The following is a 13,470-nucleotide window of genomic DNA, read 5'->3' as shown; positions in this document are numbered from 1 at the left end:
AATTAATAATTAAAAAGAAAAAAAGAATTTAAACAAAAAAAACAAAATAAATGCAAAACTTAAAAAAAGGATCCTGATCTGAAAAAAGGATACCTACCTGATCTAAACTGGAAGACATTTTACAATTAGGATCTAACAAAAACAAATTATTAACTTTTCTACGCCGAATAGCTAGTTTAAAGCAATAACAATTATTTCTGGATGAGCGTCTTTAATAGTTGCAAATAATGTTAGAACTAAAATGGCCGAACGACCGGTGAGTCAGATCGGGATTTTATCGTTTCAACTGATATATACGTAAAGTTAATGGCGAATCAAAAAGTTATTAGGTTTTTCAGTATAATTAAATTCTGGATGTTTTGAAATGTTAATGTAGGAATTGAACTATAGATTTTAAACTTAATAATCTGAAACTTGAAAGCATTTGCGTCAATTATATAAAATGTAATGAATGTGTGAGGATAATTTAGCTCTTCTTTCCAGTAATAAGTGTGTAATGGGGAGAACACGATACGGCAAGTTCAGCATATAACCATGTAATTCAACAAGCAAAATACACGGAATATACTTTATTTTGTGAGCAGATTTCTATATTTTGGCAAATTTTTTATTCTAACGTCTAACCCATAGTCTAAGTCTCAATCTTTTATACAGGTATTGTCTCAGCGTAAAACCTCTATTACTATTACTTCCATTTATATCAGTACCAGACATTGAATTATATAATTCCATGGTACCAGATTCTAAAACTTTTTTTTTCTCATAAGTTTGAAAGATTCTTAGCCTTTGCTATATTTTTGATTCTATTATGTCTCTCTCTTCTGCAATTATTGGTTTTACTTTTATCTACGAATAATAGAATACTTTTACCTTTTCTTGGTAATCCTTTTATTTTCTTACTTGTTTTGTTACTTCGTTTGTTTTATCTTAAAGAATGATTATTGATTTGTACTCGCTCTACTATGGCTCTCTGATTCTAAGCTCTCTATCCTTCAAGTAGGCTAAAGCTTTTAACTCTGCTGATCGTTTAGTTGTTTGTACCCTTATCTTTTCTCATAAATCAACATATCTGGCTTTAATAAAATATAAAATATTTGCACAATAATGTACAAGTATCTATCCATTTTTTTTTTACTCAAGAACTTATCAGATATGTTAAATAAAACTAAATGGTTTACGATCGCCTTCCTGCTCTCACTTATTCTTAACTCTGTTAAACATCCTTTACACTAAATCTGTTTTGCTATTTATCGCCCTTTTTTCTAGTACTCTCTACCTTCTTCTACATTTACAAATTCAAAGCGGATCTCAAGATCTGTTTGTAAAATTCTTGGAGGAGCGCTGTTGAACATCGCGGAAATGGCTCTTTAGAAACAAGTTGATTGATTTTTCAATATTGAAAGCAAGAGCAGCTTTTTTTACGTAGAATATTCAATATGATTAATCCAGCTGGAAACCTCAAAATAATATAAGCTACGGTTAAAATATAATGTAAGGACGCAAACCCTTCATAGTAAAATATTCAAGTCAGTAATCTGCCTTGCAATCAAGTGATTCTGTTTTGCCTAAAGAGAAATTTGAAGCTAATGACGATTACTTTTCATAATAATTATTCAAAACACCTTTTTATCTTCAATTATTTCTATTCAATTTAAAGTTTTCCCCACTGCCTTTCCTTTATCAATTTTTTGGTAAATCTTCGATCTTCATTTGTAGTGTTTATTAATCCGTTATCTGGCATTGTTCACATGTATTGAACATTCAGTTTAATTTTTTGACCTTTAAACACCTCTATAATTTTCTGTTTTAGAAATAGGTTCAGCTTTTGTATTATTTCCTCATTGCCGATATTTTATATGCACTATTTCAATATATACAAAAGTGTAGAATACTCTAAAATATTACACAATTTTGCATTTGTTTTAAAGACGCTATAACAATAATATATAATATATACTAATACTTTTCCAAACTTCTTTGAACGATGTAAGCAACCCACATATAAGTGTTTTGATATAATATCTTAGTTATAGTAGAGTAGTCGCGTCAGTTATAAACTTTTGAGACCGACCAAGTAACACAAACCAGTTTCAGTTAATTCACTATAGTTTTTTCTGATTTTAATTAATACTTTGCGCTCTTTCAATATTTTTCCAAATTTAACCTTTAATTCATTTACTGTCATAAATTTCAATCAATTTCTGTACATTCTGTACATCTTATATCAATCAATAAATCAATCAATAAATCAATAAATCAATAAATCAATAAATCAATCAATCAATCAATCAATCAATCAATCAATCAATCAATCAATCAATCAATCAATCAATCAATCAATCAATCAATCAATCAATCAATCAATCAATCAATCAATCAATCAATCAATCAATCAATCAATCAATCAATCAATCAATCAATCAATCAATCAATCAATCAATCAATCAATCAATCAATCAATCAATCAATCAATCAATCAATCAATCAATCAATCAATCAATCAATCAATCAATCAATCAATCAATCAATCAATCAATCAATCAATCAATCAATCAATCAATCAATCAATCAATCAATCAATCAATCAATCAATCAATCAATCAATCAATCAATCAATCAATCAATCAATCAATCAATCAATCAATCAATCAATCAATCAATCAATCAATCAATCAATCAATCAATCAATCAATCAATCAATCAATCAACCAATCAATCAACCAATCAACCAATCAACCAATCAATCAGCTTATATAACGCTATTTCCGCGATGTTCAACAGCGCTCCTCAATGAATTCTAAAAACAGATGGGTCTTGAGATCCGCTCTGAACTTCGCAAGTGATGGAGAAGTTGTCAGAGAAGTAGGTAGAGAGTTCCAGAGAAAAGGACCAGAAAAAGCAAAAGCAGATTTGGCAAAAGAGTGTTTAACACGAGTTAAAAAAAAGCGAGAAGAAGAAGACGAACGTAAACCGGGGCGTTTAGGTTCAATTAATATATCTGATAAATACTTAGGAAATAATTTAGATTGAGACTTATACATAAATGTGCAAATTTTAAAAATTATTCTATATTTTATAGGTAGCCAGTGCAAGAGAACAAGATATGGAGATATATGAGAAAAGAAAGGGGCACGAGCAACTAGACGAGCAGCAGAGTTGATAGCTTTACTTAAAGGATAGAGTATAGAGTCAGGGAGACCATAGTAGAGCGAGTTACAATAATCAATTCTAGATAAGACTAACGAAGTAACAAGAAGGAGAAGAGTAGGATCATCAAGAAAAGGCAAAAGTTTTTTTATTCTACGTAGATGAAAGTGATAGCTTCTAGCGACACTCTGAGAAGAAAGAAACATAGTAGAATCAAAGTAGAATATAAGCATACATATATATTTTAAATAATAAAGTAGACATATATGTAAAATAATAGTAGATACAACAATGGATATATATATATTATAATATAATATTATATATAATATATGATGATATGTGAATATATGATAATATATGAAGGCCATAAAGACAACATCTAAATATTATAAAGTAATACCATTGTAAAACTTTAAAACATTTTAATAAAGCGCTTCATAATGATAAATCGTCCCATTAACGTGGACATTTTCCATCGACAATATTGTTTTTGTCAAAATTATGATATTGGGTTAATTTTTTTAATTACAAGCACCAAAGGTGAGAATTTGTCGGAAAAATTTAACTACGTTGACATTTTTCAGTTTTTTCAGTAATATTGACAATTTTAGAAACATATTTGTCGTTGTATTGCGTTTTATGGACGGGTTTATTTTTGTTTTACTTTTTTTATCTTTTATGTTTCTTATATTCCATAATTATTTTTTTATTCCACTATCTGGATATCTCGCTGTATTTATTTATTAAAATGGAACGAGTGGCATGTCTCAGGCTTTATTTCTTTTGTTAGGACATGAATGAATAAATTGCCATTTTTTTTATTTATTCAACCAAAAACTAAATCTAAAAAAATTTTTTGTTAAACAATAAATAAACAGTTCTAATTAGTTACTTTACTGTAGTTAGTGTAAATCAATATTATATTATAAATTAGAAAATTTATTTATGTATGATTGTGATTGAATACAAACATATTATAGTTATTTTTACATAAATCTTATTTATTATTATTATTTCATATGTCTTGCTGCTATCTATGGATATTTATTTAAGATACATATACATACATGATGAGATATGAATTAGTCATGTTATTTATGAGATTTTTGTTTTGTTTTCACTGAAGAATGCCAAGGCATGGTGACCACAAATGTTTCTCCCTTAGAAAAAGGCCATTGTTGAATAATGTCAATAAAAAAATGAGATAATTAATAATGTTTTTTGTTATAGTTAGATCTTTTTTCAAAGATCTTCTAATGAAGTTTTGAAATTATTACGATTTTTTATAAGTCTAAATCAAATATTTTTTCACCTACTCACTTGACATCTCTGTGATAAGTTATAAAGTTGTTAAGAGAATGAATGAAAAGAACCTGAAGATAAAGTGAGGTGTTCTGTTTGGATTAAGCAATTGTTATGTAATAACTACTGCAAGCATGATCTAATATCTATTACTATATCACCATTTTACTCTGTTTTTGTAAGAACTCTTTACTGTCCAGCATCTTTAGTTTTGTAGATGAGTGGTTTTGCTCTTTGTGTGTTTGTTTGTTTGTTTGTTTGTTTGTGGTATGCATTCACACATTATATCTTGGCATCAGACATGAAAGTTCTTCAATTTTATGTCATGTGACAAGCCATCAATTAATTATGGCTGATTTGTTCAATATCATTATAGTTTAATGATTATGATATAATATACCACAAAATACAAAATTTTTTATTTTACAAATGTGTGTTTCATTTATAATTTTAACTGGTATGTAGTTTTTTACTGTTGAATTTTTCATGGTGTAAAGATGTTATTCATTTGATGCAAAACATGTTGAAGTAAATGTTTATGAAAGTTTTATGAAATAGTTTCTATAGTTTTCTTTGGTCTCCTGGTTTGAATTTGTGATCTTTTCAATAAAAGCATTCCATTATCACCTTATTTAGATAGACCTTTTAATTTTTTTATTTTCTTTGACATCACAGACAATATGATGATGACACTGACAATGACTGTCAGCCAGTAGCTTGTTATCTTAGATCTGAGCTTGACTTTGAACTGTTATACATGTTAATGTGTCTGCAAATGTGCTTTTATATATATATATATATATATATATATATATATATATGTTGGTAATAGACCATAATTTTTACAATACAAACATTTGGTAGAATTTATAGAATATTGTAAAAAAAGTATATATATATATATATATATATAAGTAGATGTGTGTGTGTGTTTACACTACCAGATACAGATATATTTGTACACAATAGATGTGCTTATAAAAGTATGCTGCATTTCAGGCATAGCTGTAAGTTTTAAAAAGCAAAAGACATGTGCTTGTTTATTTGTGTATGTCTTTCTATAAAGTATAAATGTACATATATAACTGGGTGTATATACCTTTTGAAATAAGTTTTATACAATATCAACTTGACTGTGTAAACACCTAAATATTGAACTGAATGTGCATGCATTTCTTAATGGTTCATGAATTAATTTGTTCATAATGAAAGTCACATGTTTCTTTAAATTAAATTGTTCAGTTTTCTGGTTTGTCTTATACCATTAAATAATTTCTGTCTAATTTCATTTGAATTAGTAAAGTGTTTATCAAACTAGTGTGAGATAAATTAATTTAATAATTTAGTTTTATAGATAATTTAATAATTTAGGTTTATATTAATTAATTAATTAATTAATTTAGTTTTATAAATAATAAATTGTTTATCACTTTTTTTGGTATGAAGTGAAAACATATATTTGGTTTATTTATGGATTTATAATCTAGAATTTGAGGTAATGTTGGTTTATTTTGAAAATTGCTAATTTTTATATAATATCAATGATAAATGAATAAGTAATTCTGAGTAATCATTAATAATATAAATCAATATTTTTCAACCATGCTTCGTGACTTTAGTCTTTTCTATAATAAATAATGAAAAAATTTATTAACTGGAAAACAACTTTATACAAGTAAATATAAATTTATATTTAGAATTACAATGATGTCCAAACAGAATCTTCATTAACCTAAAAAATAGATTTATTTTTATCCACATTTCATTTTGAAAGAAGATTTTAAAAACTTTAAGAATGAATATATTTATTGAAAAATTAAAATAAATTATCCAATCAGCTTGTTTTCTTATATATTTTAGTAAACTTTAAATTTAAAGCATGTAAAAATGAAAATATCTTGTCAGTCTTGTTTTTAATACTTTGTTTATTATTTATTTATTCATTTTGTGTTATAATATCTAGATATGATGATGATGAGGATGTATATCACAAGTAGTGATTATTATGTACATTTTTATAGATAATGTGCATATGGTTTTGTTACACATGTGTAGTACAAAGGCTCGTGTATACCAATGGTTATGTTTTGTTATGAAACATGCTGTGTGTGACTATTAATTTTTAAATCGCTGCTGTTTTGAAAAGAGCTTTGTTTGTTATTTTATAAATATTTCAAACATTTGGTTCTAATTAAAAATATTTTCTTTTACACCAACAGAACAATTTTATTTTATTGTTGATGAGAAAATGAAGACATTGTGACAGCCATCTTAACTGCAACTGTACATCATTCTGTTGTCAATAAATTTTCTAGATACTGACTGGATGCATTCTATGTTATTTACTGTCTTGATAGAAAATTTAATTAAACATAAATCACACAAAGAAGAGGGACAGCAACAGCAGTAATTAGAGTAATAGCATTAGCGGCATCAACCAAAGTGACACCGACAAAAGTAATAATAAATAGTTTCTTTACTGTTCTTACACATCTCATTTGAGCAAAATAGGTAACGTACTACCTCAGATTGCTGCTCAATTGAAAGGAGGAGCAGTGACGGTCAGTGATGTTGGTGCAGCAGACAGCATGGATGGCAGTGAGGGGGCATCGACATGTGGCACTCCATCTCACGTTAAGAGGCTGAACAACAAGAGGATGAATGGCTCAAAGAACAGGCAGCGACATGACGAACCAAGTGTTAGTGCCACTACTAAGGCAACTAACAACAGTCATAAAAATAATAATTACGGGAACAATAGATGTAATAACGGTAATAAAATAATTGTTTCTTGCAGCAGTAGCGTTAATAATAAAACTACCAGCATTTTTATTAGCAGCAGTGCTAATGCTAACCCCAGCAACAAGAACAACAGTAGATGCAACAGTATTAATGACAGTAACAACCTCATTTCATCTATAAAGTGCAATGTTAGTGTAAATAAGATCAACAATGTTAATAAGATTAAACAGAATAATCAGGACCCTGTAGTTGCCAGCGGAATGTTAACTGGTAGAACCAAAGTTCTAACTTGTCTTTCTACTAACACAGTGTGCACCATCGACGTTTCATCTATCACAACTTATAGTTCAATAACCACAACAGCCATTCTGACAGTCTGTTGTAGTACTATCAGTACAAATACTACCAACAGCAAAGATAGCAGTATTAAAATTAGTAAAAGTTATGGTTTACATTCATTGCATAATAAAGTTATTAATAACTTCAGTGATAGAGTTAAAAATGACAACAATAATAATATAATTAATAATATTAATATTGATAAGGATGTGTCAACATCAAAGTTCTTTGAAACATTTGATACGTCTGTCAGTAACATTTGCAATAATGCTGCTACTGTTGGTAATAATAATAATAATAATAATAATAATAATAATAGTAGTAGTAGTAGTAGTAATAATGAACAAGGTATAATCCAAAAGGACTTAAAAAGCGTTACTGCTAATGTGAGCAAAAACCTTAATTCAAACAGACATCTTGATGTTAACTTTACAAGGAGTAAAGATGATTTCAACTTCGACAACATTGATCTTTATATTCCAGATGAATTTGAGTGCCTAAATGACAACATTGGTTTTTCCCTTGTTAAGCAAAAGAAGAAAAACAATAACCACAATTCTGGCAAGAAGACATACAAATATCACTCCAGTGGCTCCAACAGGAATCCTGTTAATTCCAATCTCCAACAGTTAATGGTCCCAAGTAGCAGATATTCTTTAGAATCGTGCAATGTTAAAAAGAGCAACAACACCAACAGTAGTGGCTTGAAGGCTAAAGGTAAAAGCATTAAGATTGGGTTAACAGATGTGTTATCAAATGGTTTCTGTAGTGATAACTCGCTCTTCGATGATGATGGCTGTAAGGGTGATCAGAATGGCGATGATCAGATGAATTGTGATATAATCAACAACAGAGTTTTCACATCATCAGCTAATGTCATTAATGATATTATAAATCCCCACACTACCAACAAAAGTCATGTTAATGATGATGATGATGATGAAGATGAAGAAGAAGAAGATGATGATAGTGACAATAATTTTAATTTGGTTAATCGTGAGATGTTGTCAGGATCATTTGAAAGCTGCCTCTCTTCAATGTCGAGTGTTAGTTCCATTTCCAATAACTGTAGCAACGCTGGTGTCAGTAACAACTGCAGTGATAACATCTGCCACAATAGCTTCATTCCTTGTAGTAGGGCTAGAAATAATGATAATACAGAATATAGCTCTAATGATAATGTTGTTTTCACAAAAAATGTTACTGGCCCCACTACCAACTTGACATCTGCTACCAACAAGCACTTTTCGGTAACTTCCTCCAGTTCACTTGACAATACTAAGTATTCCAGATCAATTCATTGCAGATCTTCCAATTTCTCTTGTCACTCATCACAAGTTGTGAATAATGATAACAATGATAACATCTTCACTGAAGATGCCAGTGAAACTAAGGGTAGTAAGCTGGATGTTCTATCATCGTTTTGTGATAATATCGACATCACATTTAAGACTTCATTACATTTGACAACTAATACCACAGCTTTCACAACTTGTTGTTGCTCAACTGTTTCGACAACAAATAGTACAAATTCACAACAAAAAACGGATTTTTTTAACACTCAACATAAACTCTTGTATGCACCACTCGATGCAGATTTTACTTTTGGTGATTTTGCAGCTAATGTACTTGTGACAACATCTTTAAATTATGTTAATCCCATTAGCACCTCCACCAAAATTTTTGCTAACACTTCTAATCAAAACATTCTTAAACCATCACCACTTTCTAATGTTCACAGCAGTTTTACAAATTTCTCTACAACTTCAGACAACTCAACCCTACAAACATTCCTTACAACATTAACCTCAGTCCTATCCAATACATGTTCAACAGCCACTCAACCAATATTTACAGCTCCAAATAATTTTATCAATTCCCGGTTTGCTATTATGAATGATGACAGTGTAACAAATTTCAGCAACAACTCCACTTCAACTCAGACGACAACATTTTCTCTGACAACCTCATCATTTACATCGCTAGTGTCATCACCAACAATCTCAGTTAAGAAGTCATTAGCAACACACAAATTACCTCCAGTTGAATTTCTCTACAGTTCTTATGTGCCATGCAGCAATTTTGATGTAACATTTGGATCTGGTCTGGAAGATTTAGTGAAAGAGATGAAATTGATTGATGAGATTAACAACAAAATGAATTGTATCAGTTGTCATAATTTTTCTGAAAACAATTTGAAATGTGACTCAAATGATGTTGATCAAACATCAATTCCTTCTATTTTACCCACTGTTGTCACATCGAAACAAGATCTGCAGATGAGTTTGAATGGGACATCATGTTTATACAAAGATGTTAATTTTAACACAAAGACAGACTGTAATAATTCAGATTCATCTGTAATGAAAACATCTTTATTAACCACCGTTGCATTAGCAAATGTCCCAACAGAGAAATTTCCACTTAGCAATGGATTTGTTAAAGATATGATGGTCAGTGGGAACAAAGATTTGTCATCATCATCAGTAATGATATTAACTTTGCCTCAAACAGTAATAACCATATCATCATCAGTGACGTCATCAACATCATCATCATCATCAATGACCTCACCATTGTCATTAGCAGCAGAAAATAAATTGTTGCAGAATGTTGTTGGTGACCTCCACAAAATGGATGAGTTGGATGACTGTTTCACATCTCTCCTCAGCAGCAACAACAAAAATATTGATACAAGCAACTATGTTACTGATAACAAAGCTGTTAATATCAACAACCTCAATGCTGCTTTTAACTCTAGTGACAGCAGGATTGCTAGCAACATTACTAGCAACAAAAACAACATTACTTGCAGCAACAACAACAACATTACTTGCAGCAACAACAATGCTACTAGCGGCAACAAGGATGTTGCCAGCAACGTCATCCACAGTGGTAACAGTAAAACAACTAATGGAAATAATTTCAAAAGCAGTAACAGTTTCATGCAGCCAAGGTCTGAGAAGAGTTTCAACTTGACAGCTGCCCAGAAGTTTCTTCATGACAGTTTGTAATCTTTTTTTCATACATTTTGATATTTTTGTCAAAAAATTAATTAGTTAATAATGAAATCATTAGTAGCATTTAAATTTTAATCTTCTTCTTTTTCAGCTCTAATAGGCTAATCTTTACGCTTTTGGTTCCTGTTGATTCTATTTTTTTCTTCTTTTTTCTTTCTTCTTTTTTTTCTTTCCTTTCTATGTATTGATTTAAATTTTAATCTATTGATTTATTATTGGATGGCTGTTAATTTTTATTATTAATTATAATTCCAACAGGTTTTCAGAAGTCTTATAATCTGTATATTGCTAATAGGCCAACACAACATACTGCCCATACCGTGGACGATAGTGAGCCAAAGATGTTCAACAAAAAGTAACTAAAAATTAACTGCAGATAACAATTTTCTCCTAACCCACTTCACGCTGCCATGCCATACTGTCCAGATATGTATAATCTACTGTGTACTGAGGTCATTATAAATAATTCACCTCATTATTTTTTATTGTATATTTATGATAAATAAAATGATTGTTGCTGTTTAATTGAAGTTTAAACACTACCACTGACAGTCTAGTTAAATACTGATATCCTAATAGCAATAGTCACATTAAAATAGCAGGCTATTATTGATAAAATATTATAAAATTGAACCGAAGCATATGTTATTGATACACGTTAAGGTTGTCTGTTGAAAGTTTCATGTCTGGTGTTTAGAAAGCTTATTATTAACGTAAGAATATAATGTTTAATATAAGGCTTGAAGTATATAATGTTCCTTATCAAGTGATGAGTGGTTTTGGTTGCTTTTTGGTTGGTTGTTTGCTGGTTATGTTACACTTGCATTTGTGGCTAGCGATTAACAAACTCATCTAATTAAGTACATTGTGATGTTGTACCTTTACAATTTTTTAGTTTAATTGTAAAAAAATTTATTCAATTAATTGTGATTATAAGTACATGAGGCATTCTGGATTACATTCATTACTGCATAAAAAATCATAACTAACTTTCATGACGTGTTATGAATATTTTATTTATGTTATACAGTTTGCTATCATTATTAAAATTATTTTTACTGGTTCTTCAACGGATTGTCAAAGTTTACAGTTTAAATAATTTTTTAATACTACCAAAAAACATTATGGTTATTATTATTATTATTATGTTATTGTTATTATTATTATTGTTATTATTATTGTTGTTGTTATTGTTGTTGTTATTATATTTAGCTAGGCAGTAATTTGGTGTGTGTATGTGTGTTTGTGTACACGTGTTTGCTTCTGTCTTTATATAAGAATGTTTAAATTGTTTGTTTGTGTGTGTGTTTGTTAGAAAATAGTGACTTTTGAATATAAAACTCATCAAAAAATGATACTTAGTTATTTGACTCACTGACATGTAAATAGTTGATTGGTGGTATTGGTGGTGCTGTACTTTTTATTATTTATTCTTCAAAATTATAAAATTACATTTTATACAGTGCACCCCATGGTAAATGTTGGTGATTATTGTCGTTAAATAATTATTATTGCTAATGACGCATTTGACTTATCATTTTATCATGTTATCATTTTTTCTGCATGAAATGAATTGAATGATGTGATATGGTAGGTATTGAATGATGTGATAGGTAGATGGATATTTGGGTTAATAGATAAATGAATGGATGGCTAAATGGTGGTTGTTTGTATTGAAATCGCTTATGTAGCACAATAAGGAAACAAGGTCAAAATGTTCACACATAATTTTAGCTGTTGCTTATAATCTAGAAGAATTATTAATATTTTTGCCATTTCTCAATTACACCATTTTTTATATTGTTCACTTTTGGTCAATGTTTTTTTGGAGTTTCAAATGTTATAGTTACAATGGCTAACCAAAAAGAAAATATTTGATTTTGTTATAAGTATATAAGTATAAAATTTATATTTTTCATCATCTTTAAAAAATATGCCCTGATCAAAGGCAATTTTGGGAATTCGATGTCTTCATGGATTTGTTACTTTCATCCTCAGTTGTTAAGCTCTTGCAAGCCTTTCTATCTTGCATCCATCTCTTATCCTGATTTAGTCTGCTCAGGTTTCTCGTCATCCCATTAAACAAGTTTTTTAGTTTTTATTTTCTTTGGTCAATTTAGTCATTTTCAAACCGGCCAAAAACAAGCAACAAAGCCTGGAAAACAATCTTAAAAAACTTAAACTTTTCTTGGTATATTTAAATACTCAGCCCAACTTTTTTTTTCCAAAAAATCATCTCTAAGTTTATCATTTAACATTTTGCCTTTCCATCTGCATTTCCATTTTCAACTTTTTCAATCTTTAACCGTGTCTACCACTCGTCTTTTATGCTTACTACTCCTACACAGCATGCATGCATAAATATGTAAATGAGTAAATAAATTTGTATAAATTATATAAATTTCGATTTATTATTCTTATATACATTTGTATGGGCTGTTGGTGGTGGAACGATTTTATTTCAAATTAATCCGATCAAAATGTTTTTCATTTAAATTTGTTAACTTGAAAAAAAGTTCAACATTTATAATCTTAATCCGTTGCCATAACAGAATGCTTGATGCTTCATATTATTTTGAATTGGGTACTGAGCAGTCAGTGCATCATCAGATGAATGCTTGCTGCTTGGTTGGTCTTTACTGTGTCGTTATCACGAAGAAGCTTCCATTAAATCCCGTTCACTCTTCCAACTTGCATTAGGTTTACTTTTTACTTGACACCACATTAATAAATTACTAATACTAATCTTATTTCTGTTTTTGGTTGATTTTCTTGGAACCTATTAATTGTGTTTCAAATATTTTGATTAATTTATTAAGTGAAAATAATAAATTAACTATTATTGATTTATTGACTTTTCTATTTTTATTTTAAATTGTAATAAAGTTTCTTGATATAAACCATGAACTGCACGTTC

General features: G+C 29.3%; 1 protein-coding gene across 1 annotated transcript; it reads left to right on the top strand.

Annotated features, from left to right (window-relative positions):
* Positions 1-6,694: 6,694 nt before the first annotated feature.
* On the top strand, positions 6,695-13,167 carry HELRODRAFT_188306 (hypothetical protein; the record flags this gene model as incomplete). Its single annotated transcript, XM_009017366.1, has 4 exons — positions 6,695-10,539; positions 10,812-10,883; positions 12,502-12,615; positions 13,106-13,167. The coding sequence occupies exons 1-4, from the start codon at positions 7,041-7,043 to the stop codon at positions 13,165-13,167; spliced, it is 3,747 nt and encodes a 1,248-aa protein (XP_009015614.1). The 5' UTR covers positions 6,695-7,040.
* Positions 13,168-13,470: the final 303 nt, after the last annotated feature.

The sequence above is a fragment of the Helobdella robusta genome, assembly GCF_000326865.2.
Source record: "Helobdella robusta unplaced genomic scaffold HELROscaffold_2, whole genome shotgun sequence".
NCBI classification, from domain to species: Eukaryota; Metazoa; Annelida; class Clitellata; order Rhynchobdellida; family Glossiphoniidae; genus Helobdella; species Helobdella robusta.
The sequence above is the reverse complement of the archived record's forward strand: the minus strand, read 5'-3'. Positions and strand labels throughout refer to the sequence as shown.